At 51.8% G+C, this 24,566-nt stretch overlaps 1 protein-coding gene across 1 annotated transcript; it reads left to right on the top strand.

The window, feature by feature from the left end:
* On the top strand, nucleotides 1-23,578 carry REM1 (RRAD and GEM like GTPase 1). Its single transcript, XM_053250885.1, has 5 exons — nucleotides 1-140; nucleotides 6,724-7,063; nucleotides 10,508-10,590; nucleotides 18,120-18,330; nucleotides 21,810-23,578. Exons 2-5 carry the CDS (start codon nucleotides 6,727-6,729, stop codon nucleotides 22,085-22,087), a joined length of 909 nt encoding a protein of 302 aa, XP_053106860.1. The 5' UTR covers nucleotides 1-140; nucleotides 6,724-6,726; the 3' UTR covers nucleotides 22,088-23,578.
* The last annotated feature ends 988 nt before the right edge of the window (nucleotides 23,579-24,566 follow it).

Raw genomic sequence — 24,566 nt, 5'->3', positions numbered from 1 at the left:
CCGCCGCCAGAGCAGCTGCCGCGCGATGAAGCCGGGCCGGAGGAGCAGCGGGGCGCGCGGAGGCGGCGGCGGCGGCGGCAGGAGGCGCCCGGGACAGCCCGGCCAAGAGCGCCCCGCGGCGCAGTGAGCGGCCAGCCGAGGTGAGCGGGCTGGGAGGAGGCTGCTCGCTCGGCGAGAGGAGGGCGCGCGGGAGCCCCATCGCCGGAGCCCCCGGCCGCGCCGACCCGCCGTGGTCCGGCCCAGGAGGCGGATCCGCCGCCGCGCTCAGCCTAGGAAGGCGCGAGCCTTCCGCTCTAAACTTCTTGGCGTGGGGGAGTCGGTCCGACTTTCGAGCGTGTGCAGAGTGCCTTCCTCGGCTCGGCTCCACTGCAGGCAAGCAGGCAGCCCTGCGCCGGGGCTTCCTTAGAAAGTGCCCGCCTCTCTCCCCATCTCTCACTTTCCCTCTCCCTTAACAGCTGGGCAAGAGGGAGGCGGTGTCGTGCCGGGCGGGGGGAGGGAGGGAGAAGCTGCAAGAAGAACCCGGCGGCGCTGGGGCCGGCAGGGGTCCCAAATCTCCAACCGCAGACGTGGTGGGAGGCCGGCGATGTGCCCGGGCACGGAGCTCCCCACTTGGCCCAGCGTGCAGGTAGCCCTGTTGGGTGCGTCACTAGGCTGGTTTGGAATCTCAGCTCATCAGGGCTGCCGTGGTTCCAGCAACTGCTGTGGATAAGAGTGCCTTTGAGCTTGGGCAGAGTGTCTTCTCCTTGCCACTGAGGAACTGCAGACCTGCTGCAGTTGGTGACAGGGCTTCCAGTGGGCATGAACTGGCATCTCTCTTGCCAGCGCCATCTTTACACAAGGGCAGATGTCATGCAGGGCTGTTTAAGGAAGACTCCAAGCTGCCCAGGAGCCCCCCTGGCCTTCTAATCCTGGGTGCACAGTGGGCGGGCAGGCCGGCTGTGGCTCACTTGTCTGATGAATTCCAAAATTTAGCAAGTGCTCAGGTAGTTCAGATAGGCTTCTCAGAGTAGAGTCAAAGAGATGCTCTCTGCATGTCCTCGGGGGCGCCCTCATCCTTCTTTGTGTCTTCGGCCAGGGCCGGCTGCTGCTGGCACTGCAAATACTCCTCGGGCTCGTTCCGCTCACAGGGACAGCGCTGTGTGTAATTCAACGCCATCCCTGCGGAGACAATGGCATGCCTCACTGCAAACAAGTTCCCTTCTGAATTTTTAACCATGTTTTGAGGCTGGCAAAACTGTGCCATGGCATTGGGTTACTGGCACCACCATGAAACCAGACCTGGCTTGGAAAAAACCATTCAAGATCTGCCCGCTGCGTGTGTTCTACAAGAGGGAGGTCAGGAGGAGAGAAGAGGTCCGTTCTTGATCTCAGTCCTTCATCCTACAAAGGACATTGTAGAACTGGAAAAGGTGCAGAAGAGGGCAACCAAAATGATCAGGGTTCTAGAGCACCTTCCTTAGGAGGCAAGGCTACAACACCTGGAGCTTTTTAGTTTAGAAACAAGACAACTGCGAGGAGACATGATAGAGGTCCATAAAATCATGCATGGTGTGGAGAAAGTAGAGAGAGAGAAATTCTTCTCCCTCTCACGGAACACTAGAACCAGGGGTCATCCCATGAAATTGATAGCTAGGAAATTTAGGACCAGCCAACAGAAGGATTTCTTCACACAATACATAATCAACTTGTGGAATTCTTTGCCACAAGATGTGGTGATGGCCAACAACCTGGATGGCTTTAAGAAGGGTTTTGATCCCTTCATGGAGGAGAGGTCTATCAATGGCTACTAGTCTGGTGGCTGTGGGCCACCTCCAGCCTCAGAGGCCCAGTGCCTCTCAATCCCAGTTGCAGGGAGCAACAGCAGGAAAGAGGGCATGCCCTCCCCTCTTGCCTGTGGGCTCCCCAGCGGCATCTGGTGGGCCACTGTGTGAAAGAGGATGCTGGACTAGATGGGCCTCCTTGGGCCTGATCCAGCAGCGCTCTTAGGTTCTTATCCCAGGACAGCTCTTTCCAGCAGAAGCCCAGCGGAGATGCCTCCCTCCCACTCCCAGCAATTTTAACTCTCCACTTCCTTTACAATTCCTTTTCTGTGTATAAATAAACTCCAGCAACTCGGAGACTCCAGAACGGATGAGCCTCCTCCGCCTCCTCCTGTGAGCAGCAAACCAAGCAAATCTTGGGTTTGTTTTTAAAAAGAGAAAAAGAAACCACGGGCCTCGGCTGCCCCCCTTCCATTCTCCCCGTGGCCGTACCGGGGGGAAATAGTGGCGTGTGGGAGACAGAGCGGGTGGAGGAGGACACTTCATGAAGAGGGGACGGATTTTATATCGCGTTTGATTTTAGAAAGAAACCTCTCCATTCCCCAGTCATGCTGCTCCCGCCCCAAACCTCTTCTCTCTGAAGTCGTTCCTGTTGTCCGGGGGGGCCAGTCTGAACCTTGCCTGTTGTGCTTGAAGATGGTGGGGACTCTAGCCCCCTAACAGCTGGAGAGCCTTGAGTTGGCCACAGGGGTGTCACTATAACTGAGCGGATCATGGGTTCAAAGAACCTGAGGGGCCGTGGGGGAGAGGAGAGGCGAACACGGGACTTCGCCCCATCCTATTGATTTGGATGGAGTTCTAGCCTTCGGCAAACACAAGAACCGCAGCTGCCTTTTAGCTTCCACTTTATGATTCAGCAATGGGGAGTCTAGGGGGCAAACTACTTGTCTGGGGCACTTGCCCCTTCACCCCCACCACTGCCTGTGTCAGGGGTGCGGCAAACTTGGCCCTCTGGCTGCTGCCGAACTCCAACTCCCACCATCCCCAGCCACAATTTATTATTTAGTTTTTGTTCAACAACAGCTGAAGGGCCGTGTTTGACCCGTCCCCTGGCCTATATCTTCTTCTGCCCTGCCTAGGGTTGCCATGCCCCCTGGAATTCTGGGCATCACCCAGATTTTGAGCATCTCACCCGGATTGCTTAGCCCACCCAGATTTCAGCTTTCCCTTTTTTTAAAAAGAGCTAAGCTCTAGCCCTTGTAGATGTGCAGTCACTATTCTGCCCAACCACTGGACTTGGATTAAGAGAGGAAGAGCACAGCAGGCTCGCTGGGAGGGTTTCACTTTCACAAGGACAGGAATCCCCTGAGGAATGTGGCCTTGTCTGTTATCAGCAGGGAATCCCTATGGGGCAGTTGGAAGGCTTGCCTACCAGGCTGTGCATTGTAATGTTTAAGGACTTTCTTGGCTTTACATTCAAAGCATGCCTACTTAGAAGTAAGCACTGCTGGTTTCAATCAGAGCTTCTCTCAAATAGGTTTGTACAGAATTGCAGCCTTAATTAATAAGCTGTGCATTTTTGTTGCTGTTCTATTGCTGCTGTTAATATGTCAAGGAAAATGATCAGGCAAAGATATCTTCCCCAATTATTGTTGGTAGATATCCAGAGCAAATACAAGTCAACTGGAAAGTACAGTTGCTAATTTGCATGTGCAAATTATTTTCAAGCCAATTTACATAATATGCAGATTAGGCACCCAGATTTGGAGAGCTGGAATATGGCAATCCTAGCCCTCTGCCCTTGTACAAAAACTGGTCTGAGATGGAAGAGCTGACCCTAATGTTTGGACACATCACCACCCCCTGCCCCAGTTTCTGGTGCCCATGAATGAGGCCCTTCAGGACAATTACCCCTCTCCTTCTCTCCCCTACGACCCCTAAAGGGTTGTGTTTGCGCTGTGTATCCAGATTCTGCACTCAAAAAAATTGGGCTCTGTGGCTTTAAGCAAATTCTACGACTATGATGATGGCTTTGCACCCTTGCTCGCCCTGGGGGAGAGGAGAAGCAAGGCATCCCACTCCCTGCATGCCATGCCTCTCTTGGGCCCAAATATCCACCACTTCACTGTGTGGCAGGGTGTGGTCAAGCATCGGCTTCTGCACCCTCATGGCCCCGGAGGCTGGGAGGGGCCCCGGGAGGGGGAGCTGTCGGGTTCAGTGAGGGTGGAGGCCTGAGTGGTGAAGCCAAAGGCTCCCCGGGAGAGACAGGCTTCAAGAAGGCAGAGGCAGCACGGCTGAGGTGTGGAGGGAGGGAGTTGCGGGCATACCGGGCAGCAAGGGGGAATGGGGACTTCTGAGTCCGTGGCACAGGAGCCCTGCAGCTGAAAGGCACACATGCCATTCACAACAGACAGAACCAGGCATTCATTTTGCCACTTCAATGAGAGTCCTTTCGGTGGAGTGCCGTCGAGTCAGTGTCGACTCCTGGCTCCCACAGAGCCCTGTGGTTGTCTTTTGTAGAATACAGGAGGGGTTGACCATTGCCTCCTCCCACGCAGTGTGAGATGATCCTTTCAGCATCTTCCTCTGTCGCTGCTGCCCGATATAGGTGTTTCCTATAGTCCAGCGGGAATTCGAACGTACCAGCGGGAATTCGAACTGGCAACCTCTGGCTTACTAGTCGAGTCATTTCCTCGCTGCGCCATTAAGTGGCTCATGCCGTTTCATACCCAAGTTCAAAAAAGTAAAATATGAATTGGCTGTGAGAAAGCACAACTTGCCCACAGCTACAGAATGAAGTGGTGCAGAACTGGGATTTGAACCCATGTCCAGCCCCTGACCTACTGACTCAGAGGTGCAGCTTGATCATTTTGGAGCCTGGACATAGTGGGTTACTGGGGACCCCCTTGCAAAATAAGCGTCCTCTGCCTTGCTCCCCACCCCCCTGCCCCGCCTCTAGCCCCATGGTTTCACACAGCTTCCCGTTGGGGCAGGCAGGAATTGTGTCCCTTGCTCCACAGTCCAAACACACACCTGGGTCACAAACCAGCTTGGGGATATAGTGCATTTGTAGGGAAAATGGTTAAAACCACACCACATGCCTCTTGCTTCACAGTTCTCACTCAGACTTTCTGGACTGCAAACCAATTTGAGCATAGTGCATTTATTTTTTTTAAAAAAAAATACGGTTTGTTCAGATGTTAACTGTTCGCTCCACTCTCAGTAGGTGTGAAATACTCTATGGATAGAGAGAACTTTTTCTGGAAGCTTTACTGCAGCAAGGAAAAATTGATTAAAAATCAAGTGATTGAGCAATCCATTTCAAATTAAATACACAAATACATCCTGCCCTACATCTGTGCTCAGTAGCAAAGCCCTATGCCAAGCCATTCTAGGAGATCGAAAGAGCGGGGCAAAAAGAGGGTTGTTTTACCCTTTATTTAATGAAGGTGCATTCTCCACACTGGGGTGGGATAATGGTCCGGGGGTGGGGGGTGGGCTTCAGTTACAGACCTTTTTGTAATTTTCTGCCATGAAACAAGCCTTTCCTTGAAACAAGGACCTTTTATTTTTTTAAAAAATAATATAATATAAAAAATCAACGGATTGTCCAATCCACTTTAAATTATATGTACAAAGCCCTCCCATCCTGCCCTACACCTGTGCCCAATATCAAAGCCCTATGACAAGCCATTCCATGAATATACAAGCGGGGGGTGGGTGGAATAACCACAAAAAGGAAACCACCTCCCTCCCTTCGCTAGGTCTGAGGAGGAGGCAGGCACAGGCAGCAGACCAGCAGCTGGCGGCAGGGCAGGGCAGGGCAGGGGGCGTGCACAGAGCTCTGGTGGGTAGTCAGCACTGGCCACGGCCTCTCTCTTCTCTGCTGCCTGCAGCCAGCCTGTGCTGGGGAGCTGGCAGGGAGGCCTGCGGAACTCTCTGTTGTTCAGAGGCCACCCACTGAACAACGGATAATTGGGGGGGGGGCTGTGCCAGGAAGCCTGCCCCGGCTCCAGGAGCTTCCCAGTGGCAGGGGGGCGCACCTCCTGATGATGGCCAGCAGCCCCATGCTGAGGAGGTATTGCGGAGCCCATGCCGGCTGTGGGGCGGGCGGGCGGGCAGGCACACCGGAGCCCTCCAGGGAAGAGAGGCCACGGACCTGCGCCCCAAGCCTGGGTCCCAGCCTGACGGTGCCTCTGTGCTGACTCACGCTTTGTGTTATATATAGACTCCCTTTTGTAGCTCTCAAGACCATCTTCAGGCATTTTCTCTGTGTCCCAAATGGGCCAAGGGCCAGTGCTTGGGGCACCGCCTAACAGGGACCCTCCATCCCTCCCTCCATCTGTCCATCCTTCGACAGCCAACATGTCCAGCCGGCTGCAAACTGAAGATAGATATAGAACTCTCTCCCCACCCCCTTTAAAAACTGTTTAGATCCATTGGGTTCAGGGAGGATCCCCAGGATGGAATGATTTATCATTGTTTGTGCTGGGCCTGTGTCCAGCGCAGACAAACAGAAGCCGGGCGGCTAAGAGCTGTTGCTTCTTCACCACACATGGGCTGCACTCCTAGGCTGGAGCAGGAAACCGCCTCGGCCCAGAGCTAATCCGGGATCGATTCTCTCTGCTCTGGAGGAGAGCTGGTCTGGTGGCAGCAAGCAGGACTGGCCCCCTTAGCTAAGCAGGATCTGCCCTGGTTCTGGTTGCACATGAATGGGAGACTAGAAGTGTGAGCACTGGAAGATCTTCCCCCTCAGGGGATGGGGCCACTCTGGGAAGAGCAGAAAAAGGTTCCCAGTTCCCTCCCTGGCAGCAGCATCTCCAAGAGAGGGCTGAGAGAGATTCCTGCCTGCGACCTTGGAGAAGCTGCTGCCAGTCTGTGAAGACAATAGTGAGCTTGATAGACCAATGGTCTGACTCAGTATATGGCAGCTTCCTATGATCCTATGCTCTTCCTTTGGCAGAAAATGGCTTTGAACACCCAGCGTGGAAACATGAGCCCTTTTCGGAGACGGGCCAGCACCCCGCTTCCCACCCCCTACCAGCCTCGCCCAGGGATGCTGAGTGTTCGCCCCAGCTGGACCGAGCCCTCGCACCCGCAGCTGGGACACTCTTCGTCCTGTGAGCCCAGAGGCCGCCTGCCCGAGCTGCGGGCCAGCTGGTCGTCTGAATCCTCTGGCTCGGAGGACTCTTGGGAGTCTTTGTACCGCGTGGTGTTGCTGGGAGATCCTGGTGTGGGGAAGACCAGTCTGGTGAATCTCTTTGCTGGGGTTCAAGACAAAGACCTGCCAGAACAACAGAGAGGTAGGAGTCTGCAGTTGGGGGGATGGAAGACGTTTCGGGGCCGGCTGTGCAAGGAGACTCCTGTGCAGCCATGGTGGAGTCTTTGAATGATGCTGGGCGGGGGGGGGGATGTTGTAGTCCATCAACATTTGGGGACCCAAGTTTGAGGACCCTTGAATTATGCTAATATTTGTGGATTTACTGACTGCAAAGTTCATCATTTCTACATGGTTATTTATTGTATTTAACATATTTTTATACCACCCAAAACTCACATCTCTGGGCAGTTTACAACAAGCAAACAAACAAACAAAAATTAAAGCATTAGTTAAAATAAATAACAGAAAACTTAACAGTAGTTTTAAAAATGATATAGTAGAAATTAAAACATTACAACAATTTAACTTCTAAAACATTTTAAAATGATGTTAAAACAATATTTAATTAAAAGCCTGGGTGAATAGATGCGTCTTTAAAGACTTTTAAAAAGTTGTCAGAGGTGGGGAGGCTCTTATTTCAGAAGGGAGCGTGTTTCAAAGCTTTGGGGTGGCAGCAGAGAAGGCCCGTCCCTGAGTAGCCACCAGACAAGCCAGTGGCAACTGCAGACGGACCTCTCCTGATGATCTCAATAGGCAGTGCGGTTCATAGCAAAGAAAATGTTCTCTTAAATACCCAGGGCCCAAGCTGTTTAGGGCTTTATAGGTTATAACTAGCACCTTGTATTTTGCCTGGAAATGTATCGGCAGCCGGTGTAGGTCTTTCAGTATGGGAGTAATATGGTCTCTCCGAGATGACCCAGACCAACCTGGCTGCCGCATTCTGAACCAGCTGTAGTGTCCGGACTACACATAAGGGCAGCCCCACATAGAGCGCATTGCAGTAATCCATTGTTATGCAGTGCACCTGTTAGTGATGAGAGCTAAAAGTGGAGCTTCCATTTTCAGAGGCAGTTTACCTCTGAGCTGTATCTACTTTAGAGTCCCCTAAACTGGTTTATCCCCATGGAACTCTGGGCATTCTCTACTTTGGGATTTGGAGCTAGAAGGGGTTCCTTTGCTGGGGAACTCTCCGTAGAGTTCCATTTCCAATGCAGTTTGATGATTGCCATGTCCTGCTTCCAACTGAACAGCCTTTTGGCTAGTGATGGCAGGCAACTGGAGCTTGCCCCTTAGCGATGTGAGGGTAAAGCAACCACCCATCTTTGTCATGGTCGTGCCTCCCATATGGTGGCTTGCCGTTCAGGGTGGTGCACTGCAGGAGTTGCTAGCCTTGATTCCCCAGATGTTGTTGGGCTACAAATCCCTTCAGCCATTGTAGTAAAGAATGATGGGAGTTGTAGTCCAACAGCATCTAGGGACCTACAGGTACCCGTGGGGTATTGCTCTGTTCTTTGGTGCGCCCTGTGGAGTTGTCAGCCAAGCTGCACTTCCTGGGATTCTTTGCAGAAGCAATATCTGTTCAAGTAGTATGAAAACCAATCTACATCTGGAGCTTAAATACACAGTTGCTGGAGTCAAATAGAAGAAAAAGCTGTGTCTGTCACACCCCGCTTGGGACCTCTCCTGAGGCATCGGGGTGGACACAGCTGGAAACCAGGCTATGTAGACCTTGTTCTTTGTCCATCAATAGAGTTACCAGCCCTGAGGCCTCCAGGAATCGGACTCAATTGAATAAATAAATAAATAAATAATCTCCAGGCTGCTACTTAAAGCAGTTCTGGAAATGTTAATAGCTTGGTATTATTAAAAATAAAAAATTAGGGGGGCAGGGGAATCTGCCAGTGCACCTGAAGACAGACCCCTCCTGATGATCTCAATGAACAGTGGCGATCTTGTAGAGAAAGGCACTCCCTCGGGTAACCGGGACCTAAGCCATTCAGGGCTTTAAAGGTAATAACCAAAACAGAAACATATCAGCAGTCAGTGCAACTGTTTGAGAACAGATATCATGTGTTCTCTCCAGGGTATCCCAGAGACCAATCTGGCTGCCTCATTTTGCACTAACTGGTTTCCGAACTATGTACAAAGGCAGCCCTACATAGAGTGCATTGTAGTAGTCCAACCTGGAGGTTACCAGCTGGTGTACCACTGTTTTCAGGTCATTCTCCTCAAGGAGCGGGCAAAGTTGCCAAATGAATCACGCTGGTAAAAAGCATTCCTGGTCACAGCCTCAACCTGGGGCACTAGTGAGAGAACTGGGTTCAAGAGCATTCCCAAGCTACAAACCTGTTCTTTCTGAGGGAGTACATCCCACCTTGCAGATTATGACCCCCAACAATGAGCTCCTAGGTCTTGCTTGGGTTCAACCTCAGTTTATTATCCCTCATCCAGCCCATTACTGCCTGTAGACAGGCATTTAAGGGGCCAATGCTATTTCCTGATATTGATGACAAGGAGAAATAGATGTGAGTGTCATCAGCATATTGATAACACCCAGCACCCAATCTCCTGATGACCTCACCCAGCAGTTTCTGGGGGTGTGCACGGAACCGTTCGGTGCTCCATTCTAGGAGCGCCAAACAGTTCCGTCAACTGGCATTCCGAGGCGGGGTTACTTTAAGGGACAGGGGAGGCACTGCCTATCTGCCAGCCCCCTCCCCGCCACTCCCCCCCGCCGTGCAGCACTCTCACAAAAAGTGGTTGCGTGGGGTTGCAGCATGCCTCCCTGCAGTCCTGGTCAGCATCACCATGGAAATGGCCGACATACGGGCGCATGGTATCCAGGAGGATACCATGGCCAATGTTATCGAAAGCCACTGAGAGATCCAAAGAACCAGCAGTCACACTCCCTCTGTCAATTCCCTGGCAAAGATCATCTATCAGGCCGACCAAGGCTGTCTCAGCCCCATAACCCACTCTAAAACCAGTTGAAATTGGTCTAGATAATTGGTTTCCTCCAAGACTGCTTGGAGCTGGTCATGGTTGCATCTTACCCAACCATGGGAGGTTGGAGGCTGGCCTGTAATTATCCATCACCAGGGGATCCAGAGTGCACTTCTTAAGAAGGGGTCTGGCCGCTGCCTCCTTCAAGCAAGGTGGCATCCTGCCCTCCCTCAGTGAGGTATGAATGATATTAACTAGGCCAGCTCCAACAACCTCCCTGCAAGATGAAACCAGCCATGTCGGGCAAGGATACAGTGAACAGATGGTAGGCCGTACCACGCCAAGCAGCTTGTCCCAATCTTCAGGAGTCACAAACTGAAGCTGATCCAAGAGGCATTGCTCCACACCTCCCTAACTGGCCCTTCAAAAATATTGGAGTCCAGATCAGCCTGAATGTGAGATATTTTATCTGCAAAGAACTCATTGAATGCTTCACAGTGATTCTTTCCCCCCCGGATACAGATTTGAAACAGTAGGGCTTGGCTTTAACAGTTGCTTAGGAAAGGGGGCAATTCATGCTGGCTACCAGAAGACTTGCTGATTTTTTAAAATCCAATCTCTCTTTCTCTCTGGCTCTTTTCAGAGGACACCTACGAGCGCACTTTGTCAGTGGATGGCGAGGAGACCACGCTGATGGTGATCGACACCTGGGAGGCTGAGAAGCGGGTAGGCGGATTGGGGTGGGCTCCCAGGGAACGTGGCGCTGGCGGGTGGCGGATTCTTAAAACTAGGGAGACGAGATGGTGCAGGACCTTCTCTAAGTTCCACGGTGGTGCAGAAGAGAGAATGTTGGCCGGTGATCACTGTTTCGTCTACAGCAGGGGTCTCAAAACCAGCAACTTTCTAGCTGTTGCGGGACTACAACTTCCATCGTCCCCAGTCACAGTGGCTGGGGTGGCGGGAGTTGTAGGCCAACATCTGGAGGAAGGCTGCAGTTTGAGACCCCCGGTCCATGCTCAACTCTCTAGGGCTTTCCCAGCCCTGCCTGAAGATGCTTCCTCCAGCGACTGAATGGCTTTCTGCATGCACAGTGCCGGGTGCTCTGCCACTGAGTGATGCACATGGATGGTACCACGTAGATGATGATGATGACGATCCCATTTTATTGACTATTAGCATCAAGGTCAACAGCTCATTGAAAATTCTTGTATAATTTATATGTTAATATTTTCCATGTATTTTTAAAATATATAGATATTCATAGATTGCTTTGCCAGGAATTTCAGAGCAGCTTACAACAAAAATACAGGTAAAGAACCAGCAATCTCAGATGGACATAACTTCAACATCAACACAAGAATAGCCACAGAAAACAGTATTTTAAAAATGTAGCCCAGAGACGGATGGAAGGGCTGTGCCTGACCCTCCAGCAGGAAAAGCAATGGAGAGGTCGTTTTCTCCTCCTCTTTGGGGAGGAGCTTCCACAAAAGCGGGCCAGTTATTTTTAAGCTGGGATGGTTTTTGCCTTGCTGGACCATAAGGCCTGCTGAATCGGCTCCTCTGGGGAGAACAGAAGCGGGCTCGTTCTAATGAGCCTGGGGAACGCCAGACGCTGGTTAACTGTGAAGCTATACCTGATGAATGGCCAGCCTGCAGGGCATGGCGGGAGAGAGAGGAGCAACCCCAGCTGCTGTCCTGGGAGCAGAGCGGGCTGCGCTGCCTTTGGCACCCCACGGACTGGTTGGGACAAGCTGTAACTGGGGAAGAGACTGGAATAAGGACATGAAAGGGAGATTAGTTGCTGGCAGCTGACCATAATAGTCGGGAAAGAGGCAAGCTCTGTACTGAGAAACTGTGTACTGACCAGTAGATACTCGGGTTTGTTACACACACACACACCCCTGCGGAGCTATTGGAGAGACACTGTGCTGAGTTGAATAGGGTCTGTTGCTTGCTCTCTCCCTGCTGTATATCAGTGAACCACCACTTCATCATCCGTCATCATCCTCATATTATAGTATATTATATCATATTACAGTGCCCTTATACAAGACTATGGTGTGGCCACACTTGGAGTACTGCGTACAGTTCTGATCACCGTATCTTAAGAAGGAGACTGTAGAATGGGAAAAGGTGCAGAAGAGGGCCACCAAGATGACCAGGAGCCGGGAGCACCTTCCTTTTGAGGCACGGCTTTAGCATCTGGGGCCTTGTAATCTGGAAAAGAGGTGACTATGGGGAGACATGCTAGAGGTCTATAAAATTATGCTTTCTCCCTCTCTCACAACACTAGAACCAGGGGTCATCCCATGAAACTGAAGGCCGGGAAATTTAGGACCAACAAAAGGAAGCGCATTTTCACACAACACATAATTAATCAATGGAATTCTCTGCCACGAGATGTGGTGATGGCTACTAGCTTGGATGGCTTTAAAAGGGGTTTGGATAAATTCATAGAGGAGAGGTTAATCATCAGCGATTAGTCTGAGGGCTATAGGCCAGCTCCAGTTGGAGGCAATTTGCCTCTGAAGACCAGTTTCAGGGGATCAACAGCAGAAGCCTTTGGGCTTCTCAGAGATGTCCGGTGGGCCACTGTGCAAAACAGGATGCTGGACTAGATGGGCCTTCTTGGGCCTGATCCAGCAGGGCTGCTCTTATCAGTTTACTGCCCAGTTCTCAAAGCAGTTTGCACAGAAAAAGAATCAAGACCTGAAAAGGGCCTCTTTGCCCAGTTTGCCACAGAGCGAGTGGCTGGCCAGCTCACCCTCTTGCCATTGGCATCCAACTAGCTGCCCTTGGGAGGCTGAGTGCTGAGCATGGTGGGCCATGGGTCTGAACCCACCTGACAAATGTGCGTTTCTCATGGGCTGACACATGAGCTCCGAGGGGCCGCCAGCTTGCATTTTGTGAGCGAGCGGCCATTGATCTATTTCAACTTGTCACGCCTGCTCCACTTCAAAAGCTTTGCTGGGTTAGCGATCGATTCAAAACAAGTAAAAAACATTCTGTTAGACTGAGAGCTGGTGGGGCTCAGCAGTGAGGAGGCAAAGCAGCAAGAGCAGGAACGTCCGGGTTCGAGTATCGCCTTGGCGTGAACCAACTCACATCCAGGGGCGACCTTCAGAAGGGCACCCCCTTTAGTTGCCTCGGCTGGCTAAAACCTGATGCATGGATAAGATATTATTTTATTATCCGGGAGGCGGACTTCCACTTAGAACAGGGGCAGGCAACCTTGGCTCTCCAGCAGTTGTTGAACTGAAACTTCCATCATGTGGCTGGGGATGATGGGAGTTGTAGTTCAACAACAGCTGGAGAGCCCTACCCCTGACTTAGAAGCCAGGACCAGGGTGCCTCTGAGCACATGCTTCGCCCGGGAACTTCTTTTCAGGACCAGAACTGAGCTCGCTGTACTCTTCACGGGGGAGCAGGGGGGCACAGTCCACTTTGAGGGGAACGTTCTTTGTTTCAACAGCCTTATTTAGAGATAATAAGAGGGGTGTCATTCTGCTCCAGAGAACCCTGCGTGCACAGCGAGGCCCCCACCAGCCCCTGTGCTCACGTGAGGGGACAGATGACTGAATCTTCCTTGCTGAGCTGCCTGAGTGGGCTTCCGTTTTAAAACTTTTTCCTGCTCAACTTAGGCCTCCGAGCTGCTTTTGGACGAAAGGTCAAGTGTGCCTTCGAATCGGTGTCAACTCCTGGAGACCTCAGAGCTCAGTGGTTTTTCTTTGGTAGAATACAGGAGAGGTTTACCATTGCCTCCTCCCTCACAGTATGAGATGATGCCTTTCAGCATCTTCTTATATTACTGCTGCCCAATATAGGTGTTTCCCATAGTCTGGGAAACATACCAGCGGGGATTCGAACCGGCAACCTCTAGCTTGCTCGTCAGGTCATTTCCCCACTGCGCCATTAGGTGGCTACAACTCCCATAATCCCCAGCCACAGTGGCCAATAGCTAGGGATTATGGGATTGTAGGCCAACATCTGCAGGAGGGCCAAAGTTGAGCAGCCCTGCTTTAGACCAAGGATTCTCGACGTTGGGTCTCCAGATGTTATTGGACTTCAGCTCCTGTAATCCCCAACCAAAGGCCACTGGGGCTGGGAATTATGGGAGCTGAAGTCCAATAACATCCGGGGACCCCACGTTGAGAATCCCTGCTTTAGACCTTTGGTAGATTAAAATGCTGCCACCAGACACTCCTTTATCAGGGGCTGGACAGCCTGGGCGGGAGTGCCATAGCCTAGACTTCTCTTTTTATCTTGCTAGTGGGCAGATATCAAGACCTTCCACTTGTATGCCTACATATGGTGAGAAAACAAGGTAGCTGGCTTTAGTGGTCCTGCCGGAGTCGTTTGCACTAGGGGCCCTCCTCAGCATTCTCGAGTAAATTAAGCACTCTGTGGGACTTTTTAGAAAAGAAAATGCTTTATTAAATTGCTACAAAAGTAGTTTGGCTTATGTTCCAGCTTTTTGGTTACGGAGTATTTCAAAAATGTCCAGATTTTTAAGGCGGCACGTAAGAAATTAGTCACCTTAAGTGGCACAGCGGGGAAATGCTTGACTAACAAGCAGAAGGTTGCCGGTTCGAATCCCCACTGGTACTATATTGGGCAGCAGCGATATAGGAAGATGCTTAAAGGCATCATCTCCCACTGCGCGGGAGGAGGCCATGGGAAACGCCTCCTGTATTCTACCAAAGAAAACCACAGGGCTCTGTGGGCGCCAGGAGTCGAAATTGACTTGATGGCACACTTTTCCTTTACATAGGTAATTCAGTTACAGCGGGACGTGTGGGACAGATACTAAGGTATACACAGCAACACACACAAAGAAACAGAAATGCTAATGCCTTGGCTTCCCTTCCCTTGAAAACTCACCAAAATTCCTGGGAAGCTCAAGTCTCCTGCAATCCTGTCTTTCAAGAATCTGCAGCCACCATGCTGGTCATTCAGCATTTTCCTTCCCTCATGCTTCCAGCACCATTTTCAGGCTAGTCCGCACTCTCTGCCGAGACTTCCTTTCTTGTTCCCAGAACTCCCGCTGTAGCTCTTATGTCCCACCCACCTGGTGGACTGATTGGTTGAGCCCTGGAGGTCACTAGCCTGTCAGTCAAGACAGGGGTTCTCTTCCTATTAACCCTCTAGAACAGAGCTGCTCAACTTGGGCCCACCTGTAGATGTTGGCCTACAATTCCCGTAATCCCTGACTATTGGCTAATGTGGCTGGGGATTATGAGAGTTGTAGTCCAAAAACAGCTGGGGGCCCAAAGTTGAGCAGGCCTGGTCTAGAGGGAGGGGAGACTGGTCACTACAGCAAGGTTGCAGCTATTTTTTATGCTCTCTCCATGCCCCAGAAGCTCTCTGTTGCAGCAGAAACACGTCCCTGAGGATCCTGGATGTGTTTCTGCTGCAGCAGAGGGCTTTTGGACTGCAGAGAAAGCACTGACAATTTTTGTGCTATTGTGAAAGAGCATTCACGTTTCAGAAGCACAGGAGTTAGTAACGCATGTGCACTTGTCAGAAGGACGCACACGGAATTAGGAGATGAGCCTGTAAGAATGGTCAGCTTTTTGTTGTGGCTATTGCTAAACAATCTGGGGCCAGAAAGCCTTTCTGATCTACTGAAAATCACTCGGAAACCTTGCCCTCTCCGTCTCCTGCCCACCCCTTTCCTAAGCTAAACCCAGCACGATTCCCAACATTGTGACTGGTGGGAGTTCAGAGTAGGACCTTCTCTCTGGTTGAAAACAGCCTCCAGGAAGATCCACCAGAGTCCATTTAAGAAACATTCACAAAAGGAGTGTCTGTGTCTGTGTGTATGTACACTACGAGTGATTCCTCCTTTCGTCTAGGACGCTCAAGGTAATGTGAGTGGAGTTCCTTAGCAGTCTGTCGTCAAGGCATTAACCAGAGCCAGGTGGGGAAGGTCTTGTCACTCCGTGGCTGAACACCTGCTTTGAATGCAGAAGGCCCTAGGCCCACTCTTTGGCAGCATCTCTCGGTAGGGCTGGGAAGCTCAGTTCCACATCTGAATCTCTGGAGAGAGCTGCTGCCAGTCAGTGTTGACAGTCATGAGCTAGGTTGACCTGTGGTCTGGCTAAGCAGAAGGCAGCTTCAGATCTTCATCGGCTTGGCTTAAGCAAGGCTGATACCATCTGGGCTTTCAGACTATATCCTAGACTCAGGCCATAAGACATTGAGCCCATCGCACATTGAGGTCATCCGCAGAGGTCCGTCTCCAGTTTCCACTGGTACGTCTGGTGGCGACTCGGAACCGGGCCTTCTCTGTCACTGCTCCTGGCCTGTGGAATGTGCTCCCAGCAGATATCCGCAGTTTAGGCTCGCTGTTGGCCTTTAAGAGAGCCCTAAAGACTTACTTGTTTGGCCTGGCCTTCCAAGTCTTTTAAATTGTTTTTTAAAGTATCTTAATTGGTTTCAAATGGTTTTGAATTGTTCTAAAATTGTGTTTATATTGTTTTAAGCAGTGTGTTTTAAATGGAGTTTGTTTTTGTGTCTCTTTAAACTTGTTGTGCACCGCCCAGAGCCTTTGGATGGGGTGGTCTATACATGAAATAAATCAATAAGATCAACCTCAAGTGGGGGGCTTTCCATCTGAGATGCTGAGGCTATTCATACGATTGCAGAAAATCGGCCTAGCCTCTGCTAGCCCGATTTTCTGCAATCGTGTGAACCACCAGGCTCGGCTGCGAGCCTGGTGGTTCTAGAGCAGGTAACCTGCTCAAGTACCCCTCCCCTAAAACTGGGTTTGCGGAGCGAGTGCTCTGCAAACCCGGTTTTTTTAATCATGAGTAGCCACGGTGCGGCTCTGCGCCGTGGCTACTCACAAGGAGACCCCTGGAGGGGAGGCGAAAAGCCACCTCCCGGCTCCGAGGGTCTCGCCAGCATGCCCCGCGTGCTTGCACAGGGCATGCTGGAGCTTCTGGGGGCCAATTGGCCCCCGCTCCCCCAGCCCCCGCCGGCTCCATCACGGAGCTGGCAATCGTGTGGGCGGCTGATCCGGCTGCCCAGGGCTCTCGCTCTGATCCTCTGCGGGGAGCTCTCCCCACTCAGCTCACCAAACCGGGTCTCACTGATCGTGAGACCCGGCTGACTGTTTTTTCTGTTAAGACATGGGCTTCTTATTTCTGCTTTCTGGTTATTTCTGGCTATTCAGCTTTTTAAAGTTGCCGCTTTAAAATGCAGTGGGGGTATAATATTCAAAAATGGTATGTGTGCAGGGTCGTGTATATATGTACGTATGCTTTTGGTCCATGATCTGTGCCCCTCGTTCATCAGGCTGAACAGAGGTTAATTTTGGAAGGGCAAGGTGGTAGGGGGGATCCTGTCTGCTGAAAGCCTTTTCTGTTAAGTGCGGGACTGGCTTGTGGAAACCTGGTGGAAAGCAAAGTGCACTCTGGACATGCTCAGGGGCACTCTTCAATGTGCGTCACCTTTCCAGGACCGGTCCCCTGGAATTCGACACCAATCCAGCCCTGGCTGGAAATGAATCCACTAAATAACCTACCTTGTGGATGTGCAAGCTGGTTTTTTTTCTTCAGAGCGTGCCCTTGGCAGCTGTTTCAGCTCTTCCCTTCCCCCCAGCTCTTGTCCTGGGTCTCCCCAGTGTGAGTTTATCCTTTGCCTTTAGTAGGTTTTGTGTTACTCCAACTGCACTGAACAGGCGGCCTGCACTGCTCTTTGGAGGCGAGCCCCCCCCCCGCACCCCTGGGCGGCAATTTGCAACTGACGGATTGACGTGGAGACTGTGTCAAACGCAGCCCGGAGGCAAAAGCTTTTAATCTCAGTCAGTCAGTTCAGCCGTGTGTAAACGCAGCCGCGCTTCCCAGCATGAGGTCTGTTGGACGAAGCAGATCAGAAGCATCCCTGTGGCCCCCAAACGAGAGCCGTGCATCCCTTCCCCTGCTCTTTGCCTCCTCGTTGCATCCACTCCCTTCACCTCTGGTTTGGTTTCACATCCAAAGCCAGGACGCTGGTGTAGGGAAGGAGGCTCTCCACTGTGGCTGCTGAACATAGATTTAATCTAAGCAACATGCTAGTGTGGGGGGTGGCTCTCCACCTGTTGTTAGACTACAACTCCCATCATCCCCATCTGCAGTAAATTGTGGTGGGGATGATGGGAACTGTAGTCCAACCGCTGGAGAGCCCCAGGCCGACCACCTCTGAGCGCAGAGCACGGCTCCCTCCCTTCAGGGGTCCTAGTAAGTTGCTGTTCCCACTTTCCCTCCCCACAGCTGCCCGAGGAAGACCACTGGTTCCACAATTACTGCCTGCAGGTGGGCAATGCTTACGTCATCGTCTACTCCATCACCGACCGGGGCAGCTTTGAGAGCGCGTCGGAGCTGCGGATCCAGCTGCGTCGAACCCGGCAGGCAGAGAACATCCCCATCATCTTGGTGGGCAACAAGACCGACCTGGTGCGCTGCCGAGAGGTTTCTGTGGAAGGTGGGTGGAGAAGGGCCAGGACTGGCCGCAGGCCCCGTGAGGGGAGGGGAGGGGTGGTGGTGGTGGGGCTCCAGTGGGGGGAGGGAGACAGGAGACAGGAGGGGTTGCCTAGCTTTGAACAGACATGTATACCCAATGAATATTCAGCAGCGGCTTTAATAATACTTAGCTTTGAGAAAGCGCTTGACAGACATCACTTCAGTCATCCTTGCAACAGCCCTGTAAGGTAGGCCACTACAATTATCTCCTTATGGCAGGTGGGGGCTGAGCTGGATTGAGAGGCTTCCTGAGCTCAGCTAGAAAGCAGATGACCAAGGGGGAAATTGAGCCTGGGTCTTCCTGCTTTGTGCAGCTCCGTCTTTTAGTCCTTGCACCACACTAGATCTCAAGAAAACCAACCCTGTCTACAAGAAAAAGGAATCCCAGCAGGCTTCAGCCATTCAGTCTCCTTGGAGGTACTTCTACTCCAGGGCCTGCTCCAGTGCTGCCCAAGTATTGCTTTTCCACTGTCGGCTGAAAGCAGAATTGGATGGAGCCAAAAATATGCCGAACCCTCAAAGAGGAAAGGCTTGTTCAGACGACCACCAGCAGGATAGGAGGATCGCCTGACCTCAGTAGGAGAGCCAAGCAGGCGCCTGGTTTTTCGGTCATGTGCTTGCAAACATGAAGGCAGGCAGCAGGGAGAAATGGCCGCGTGCATGGGGGCAGCTGGGTAGGCCAGCTTCTCTTCCTGTCTCAGTCACGTGCTGGGGACAAAATCTGAGGAGGGCGCATTTGTCCTACCCAGCGTCCGCCTTTCTCCCCACCTCCTCTCTTTAATGTTTGCAAGCACATGACCATCAATCCACATGCTGAGGCCCTACATGATGATCAAGCTTACAAGGCCCCATAGCATCACACGCTCTTGCATGAAAAAAGTGCATTGACAAACTGAGAACAGATGGAAACTGGTCTCGGCATCATGGGGTTCCAGAAGCAAAGTGACACAGGGCCAGACTGCAGAAAAACCTGGCCCTGGTCCAATGAAACTTCCATACAACTTGCAGGTATTTCTGCACAGATTTCTAAACTCAATGCGATAAGTAATTGTCACCATAAAAGTACATTTTTGTCTTGTCGGAATGATCATGCCTGTGTCTTTTTAGACCCAGCTTTGCCACCCAGAGTGCACTGGTCGCTTGCACAACCAATCCTTGCTGAGTGTGTGTGCATGATGTATCTGTTTCCTGACACAAATCCGCACCCACTTCTTGTTCACACTTTACATTTTGTGTAAATACTTACATAAGAACAGCCCTGCTGGATCAGGCCCAAGGCCTATCTAGTTCAACATGGATTAATTATGTGCTGTGTGAAAAAGGACTTCCTTTTGCTGGTCCTACATTTCCCGGCCTTCAGTTTCATGGGATGGCCCCTGGTTCTAGTGTTGTGAGAGAGGGAGGAAAATCTCTGCTCCATGCATAATTTTATATCCCTCTGTCACCTCTCCCTGTAATTAAAATGTGACTGTGTCAACTAACCGCTTAATTCGCCCCTTAAATACGTAAAACAAAGGTGGCCAACCTGAGGCTCTCCAGCTGTGGCTGACTACAATTCCCATCATCCCCAGCCCACATGATCTAGGACTGATGAGCTCTATGGTACTTTCACCCAAAGCATTCTGAGGTGCAAATTGGCAGAAGAGCCCATTCACAGCCCTCTTCCGCCTTCAGAGGCATCCTGCCTTTGAGGCTGGAGGTGGCCCTCCAACGAGTAGCCGGTGCCTCATCTAATGCTTGGATGCCATCTCCATTACTCCTAATTTAGACCTCCTGCTTTGGAAATTGCTGTTCTGATCTATAGATTAATAACCCTTTACCAGAATGAAAATTAGTCCTTTGGATTCAAAGGATTTCCTTCCTTTCGTTCTAGCAAGTTTCCAGTCCTTGTTGGGTGTCTGGCAAACATTTCAGAAACCAAAGAGAGGCTGAGCAGGAACTGAGTTTGCACCTTAATCTGAGGCATAGCTCACCGGGGCCCAGCCTTGGAATCAGTTTTCAGTGCTCAAGTCCTGCCCTTGAAGAATATATGGAGTAAAAACAGAGTGTTCCTGCTCATGTGCAGAGTGTTTTCCCCCTCGCCCCTTAATAATGATAACCCACTCACCTATGCTTGGGGGCGGACTTCCAGGCTGTGTTGAGCACTGGCACCTGTGCCTTTAGGAATTCCACGCTGCTTCCGTTGTTTGGGATTTGTGCCTCTGGTGCTCAGCATGGCTAGCAGAAGTTGCAGGACTTAACTGAGAAAGAAGCAGGTGCAACCTTTAATGGATTGGTTTGATTGACCTACTTTTAACCAGACTTCCCATTTTCTTAGAAAATGCTAATTTTTACTATGAATACTTGTAAAAACTGCAGCTAGTGGGAGAGATTTCTCTTTCCCCTCCCCAGGAGGGTGGACTTCCTCCAAATGGTGCCAACCGTGACACATACAGGTGAAACTCGGAAAATTAGAATATCGTGCAAAAGTCCATTAATTTCAGTAATGCAAATTAAAAGGTGAAACTGATATATGAGACAGGCGCACTACATGCAAAGCGAGAGAAGTCAAGCCTTAATTTGTTATAATCGTGATGATCATGGCGTACAGCTCATGAAAACCCCAAATCCACAATCCCAGAAAATTAGAATATTACATGGAACCAAGAAGACAAGGATTGAAGAATAGAACAATATCGGACCTCTGAAAAGTGTAAGTATGCATATGTATTCAGTACTTGGTTTGGGCCCCTTTTGCAGCAATTACTGCCTCAATGCGGTGTGGCATGGATGCTATCAGCCTGTGGCACTGATGAGGTATTATGGAAGACCAGGATGCTTCATTAGCGGCCTTCAGCAATTCTGCATTGTTTGGTCTCATGTCTCTCATCCTTCTCTCGGCAATGCCCCATAGATTCTCTATGGGGTCAGGTCAGGCAAGTTTGCTGGCCAGTCAAGCACAGTACACTGTATACTTTTCAGAGGTCCGATATTGTTCTATTCTTCAATCCTTGTCTTCTTGGTTCCATGTAATATTCTAATTTTCTGAGATTGTGGATTTGGGGTTTTCATGAGCTGTACGCCATGATCATCACAATTATAACAAATTAAGGCTTGACTTATCTCGCTTTGCATGTAATGCGTCTGTCTCATATATCAGTTTCACCTTTTCATTTGCATTACTGAAATTAATGGACTTTTGCACGATATTCTAATTTTCCGAGCTTCACCTGTACATGCAGCACCTGGGCGGGGAAAGAAGCCAGTTTGCTGACGAGGAGGTTTTTCGTGGGGCGATGGCCCTCGACATAAGCGAAAAGGAGGAGGCGTGTGCCCCTCACGGAGAGCTTGCCGTGGGGGTCAGGGTTGGTGTGGCGTTTGGCTCAGAGGTGAGGAGCCCTGCTGTCTCGCTGGCTCTTGCCCGGCACCCATGGGCTCTGGGGCGTCTTTCTCTCTCGGCAGAGGGCCGGGCCTGTGCCGTGGTCTTTGACTGCAAGTTCATCGAGACGTCCGCCGCTCTCCAGCACAACGTGGCGGAGCTCTTTGAGGGGGTGGTGCGGCAGATCCGCCTGAGGCGAGACAGCAAGGAGGCCAACGCCCGCCGGAGGTCCCTGTACAGGCGCAAGGAGAGCCTGACCAAGAAGGTCCGCCGCTTCCTGGACCGGCTGGTGGCCCGCAACAACAAGAAGGTGGCCCTGAAGGTCCGCTCCAAGTCTTGCCACGACCTCTCTGTGCTCTGAACGCCCCTGCGGGGGCTGCTCCTCCCCTTGCTGCCGTTGTTCCCTCTCGTGCTCCCCAAGGGACCCTGCCTCGGTTTCCCTTCCCACGTGTCCCTCGGGGGTCTGCAAACGCCCTTCTTTGCTAGTGTCTCTTAGGCCAGGACCTTCCAGTCGCGAAAGCAGACCTGCCGGCAGCAAGAAGAGCAGCAGGCTTCTGGACCCAAGCAGGACGCCCCGGCCCTTCAGGGACACGCTCCTCCTGGACCCACAGGTCAGCTTGCCAGGGCCTGGCGGTGGAGGGCTCATGTCTGGGTCCCGGGCTGGCCGGCCGCCAGAGAGGAGCCGTTCTGCTCGATTATTTTGGTCCCAAGGCAGGTGAGGTTGCCTGCTGGGCTCTGCAGGATCCCCTGGGGTGTCCACAGGCCTGTGGCTGATGCCAGGCTAGCAGTCCCTCTTGTACAGACGCCCTCAGTGGGCTAGCTGGGGGTCCGTCTTTCACTTGAAAAAGAAATGGAAAAGGAGAAGAAAACCCTTCCGCTTAGAAGATAGGGGAGCATCGGTTACGCTTGACTTCTTCAGATGGTGATGGTCAGGAGGCGCAACCCAGCGCCGTTGGCGGAAAGTTTCGGGGAGCAAATGAGGGTGTCTGGGTGCACGTATGTGTGCATGCATTGGTCTGCACCCTCCGTCTTGGGTGAATGCTGGTAGAGGGGCAGGGGTGCTGGGCAGTGTTCCCTCTAACAGGGATTCCTAGGTCTTGTTGACTACAGCTCCCAGAATCCCCAGCAGCAGTGGTTTTTGCTTGGGGATTATGGGAGTTGTAGTCAACAACATCTGGGAATCCCTCTTAGAGGGAACACTGGTGCTGGCGGGAGAGAATGTGGCTTGTGCTCAGGGTGTGGCTCCTGGTATATAGTCCAGGCCTGGGGAGTCCTCCTGCTTCATGCTGGCCCCTTGCGCTGAAGCAGGTGAGCTCCTAAGCGGCAGTAAAATAAATTTCCGGGGGGGTGGGGGGGTGGCATCTCAGGGAGGAGCCCTAGCTCAGTGATAAAGCCCCTGCTTTGCATGTGGATGGTCCCGGGTTCAATTCCTGACAGCATCTCCAGTTAAAAGCACCAGGTGGCTGCAGCTCTAGGAAAGACCCCTGCTGGAGGCTGCTGCCAGTCAGAGTGGATCGGGTGAATCGGTAATCCGACTCAACAGCTTCATGGGGACGGGATCTGCAGGGGGGAGCATTGGATCTCTCTGGCAGGGCTTCTGCGCCTTGTCCGTTCCAGGATAGGTGAAATTTCCCCCCAGCAGCAGAGACGGGGGTGGAGGGGTGGGAAGTGGCTGGCAGATGAGGAAAGGCAGAGAGAGAGGAGAGCTGCTAGCCGGGAGCTCCTGAGACTTGTGGGTGCAGCCTTGGGTGTGGGAGGGGGCTGTCCGCCTTGCTCTCTAGGGCCTTCTTTTTCTAGGCACCTGCTTGTTGTTGTATATCTGTAAATAAAGCCAGTTTTATGAAGACAGACACCCTCGGTCTCCACTGCTCGCTCTCCTCCAAAGAAAGCTGAACCGCTGCAGGAAATGAGCACGTTGTCGCGCCACGCTTGCCTCTCGGGTGGGGAGGGGAGCGAGGGCCCGGTGCCAGCTCAAGGGTCGGCTCCTTCCCAGGGTCGGGTCAGGTCAGAAGTTTCCATCACGGGTGGGAGCAGCGAGACTTGTTTGAGGAGATGGGCAGAGAGGAGAGGCCACGTTCCTGCACTTTGCAGACATTAATCTTGTCAGCAGGAGGAGAGCGGCGTTCCTGGCCACTCTCAAACAAGCCACTGTCCCCGCTTACTGTGCTTGCACCGAAATCAGGGGAATTTCTGGTCTCGCCTGTCCCCCTAATCCCAGATATCGAGGAACGGACTCGGGGACAAGGGAAATGTACTCTGCACATGTCCATGTGGCTTCACAGACGCAGAGTTTTTCTGCAGCAACAGTGTCCCACTCAACAGCAAGTACAAGAGGGCAGGTCTCTAAAATCTGACACCAAGAACAGGAAGGAAAGAGAAATGTGGCCGGGGGCGATATCCATTTCGTTCAGTGTAATGTCCTTAAACTTGGTTTCTTCGGATGAGCTTTAAAGCTTCATAGAAAAGGTTTGAAGAGGGGTTTAAAGGATGTAAGAACGTGAGCAGCACCAGAGGGGGTGCAACAATATTGGGGGGATAGGTGGGGTGAGCTCCTTGCCCATTGCTAAACCCCTGTGGTTAATTGAAGGGAAAACACTCTTCACTTTTCTTTATTCATGTCAGTCGACTGGAAAGAGCATCCGCCAAGCGAGAGCAGGTCCCCGAGGGCTCACTTCTCTTAGGGTGAGAGCGTTAATAGGAACTACAGCGCGTTTCTCAACTTTGGGTCCCCCGATGGTGATGGACTACAACTGGGGGTGATGGGCATTGTAGTCTCACAGCCTCTGAGAACTCAAGGTTGAGAACCTCTGAAATGCCCTGTCGTTTCTCTTTCAGAAATC

This window comes from Hemicordylus capensis, chromosome 4 (assembly GCF_027244095.1).
Source record: "Hemicordylus capensis ecotype Gifberg chromosome 4, rHemCap1.1.pri, whole genome shotgun sequence".
Lineage (NCBI taxonomy): Eukaryota > Metazoa > Chordata > Lepidosauria > Squamata > Cordylidae > Hemicordylus > Hemicordylus capensis.
The sequence above is the reverse complement of the archived record's forward strand: the minus strand, read 5'-3'. Positions and strand labels throughout refer to the sequence as shown.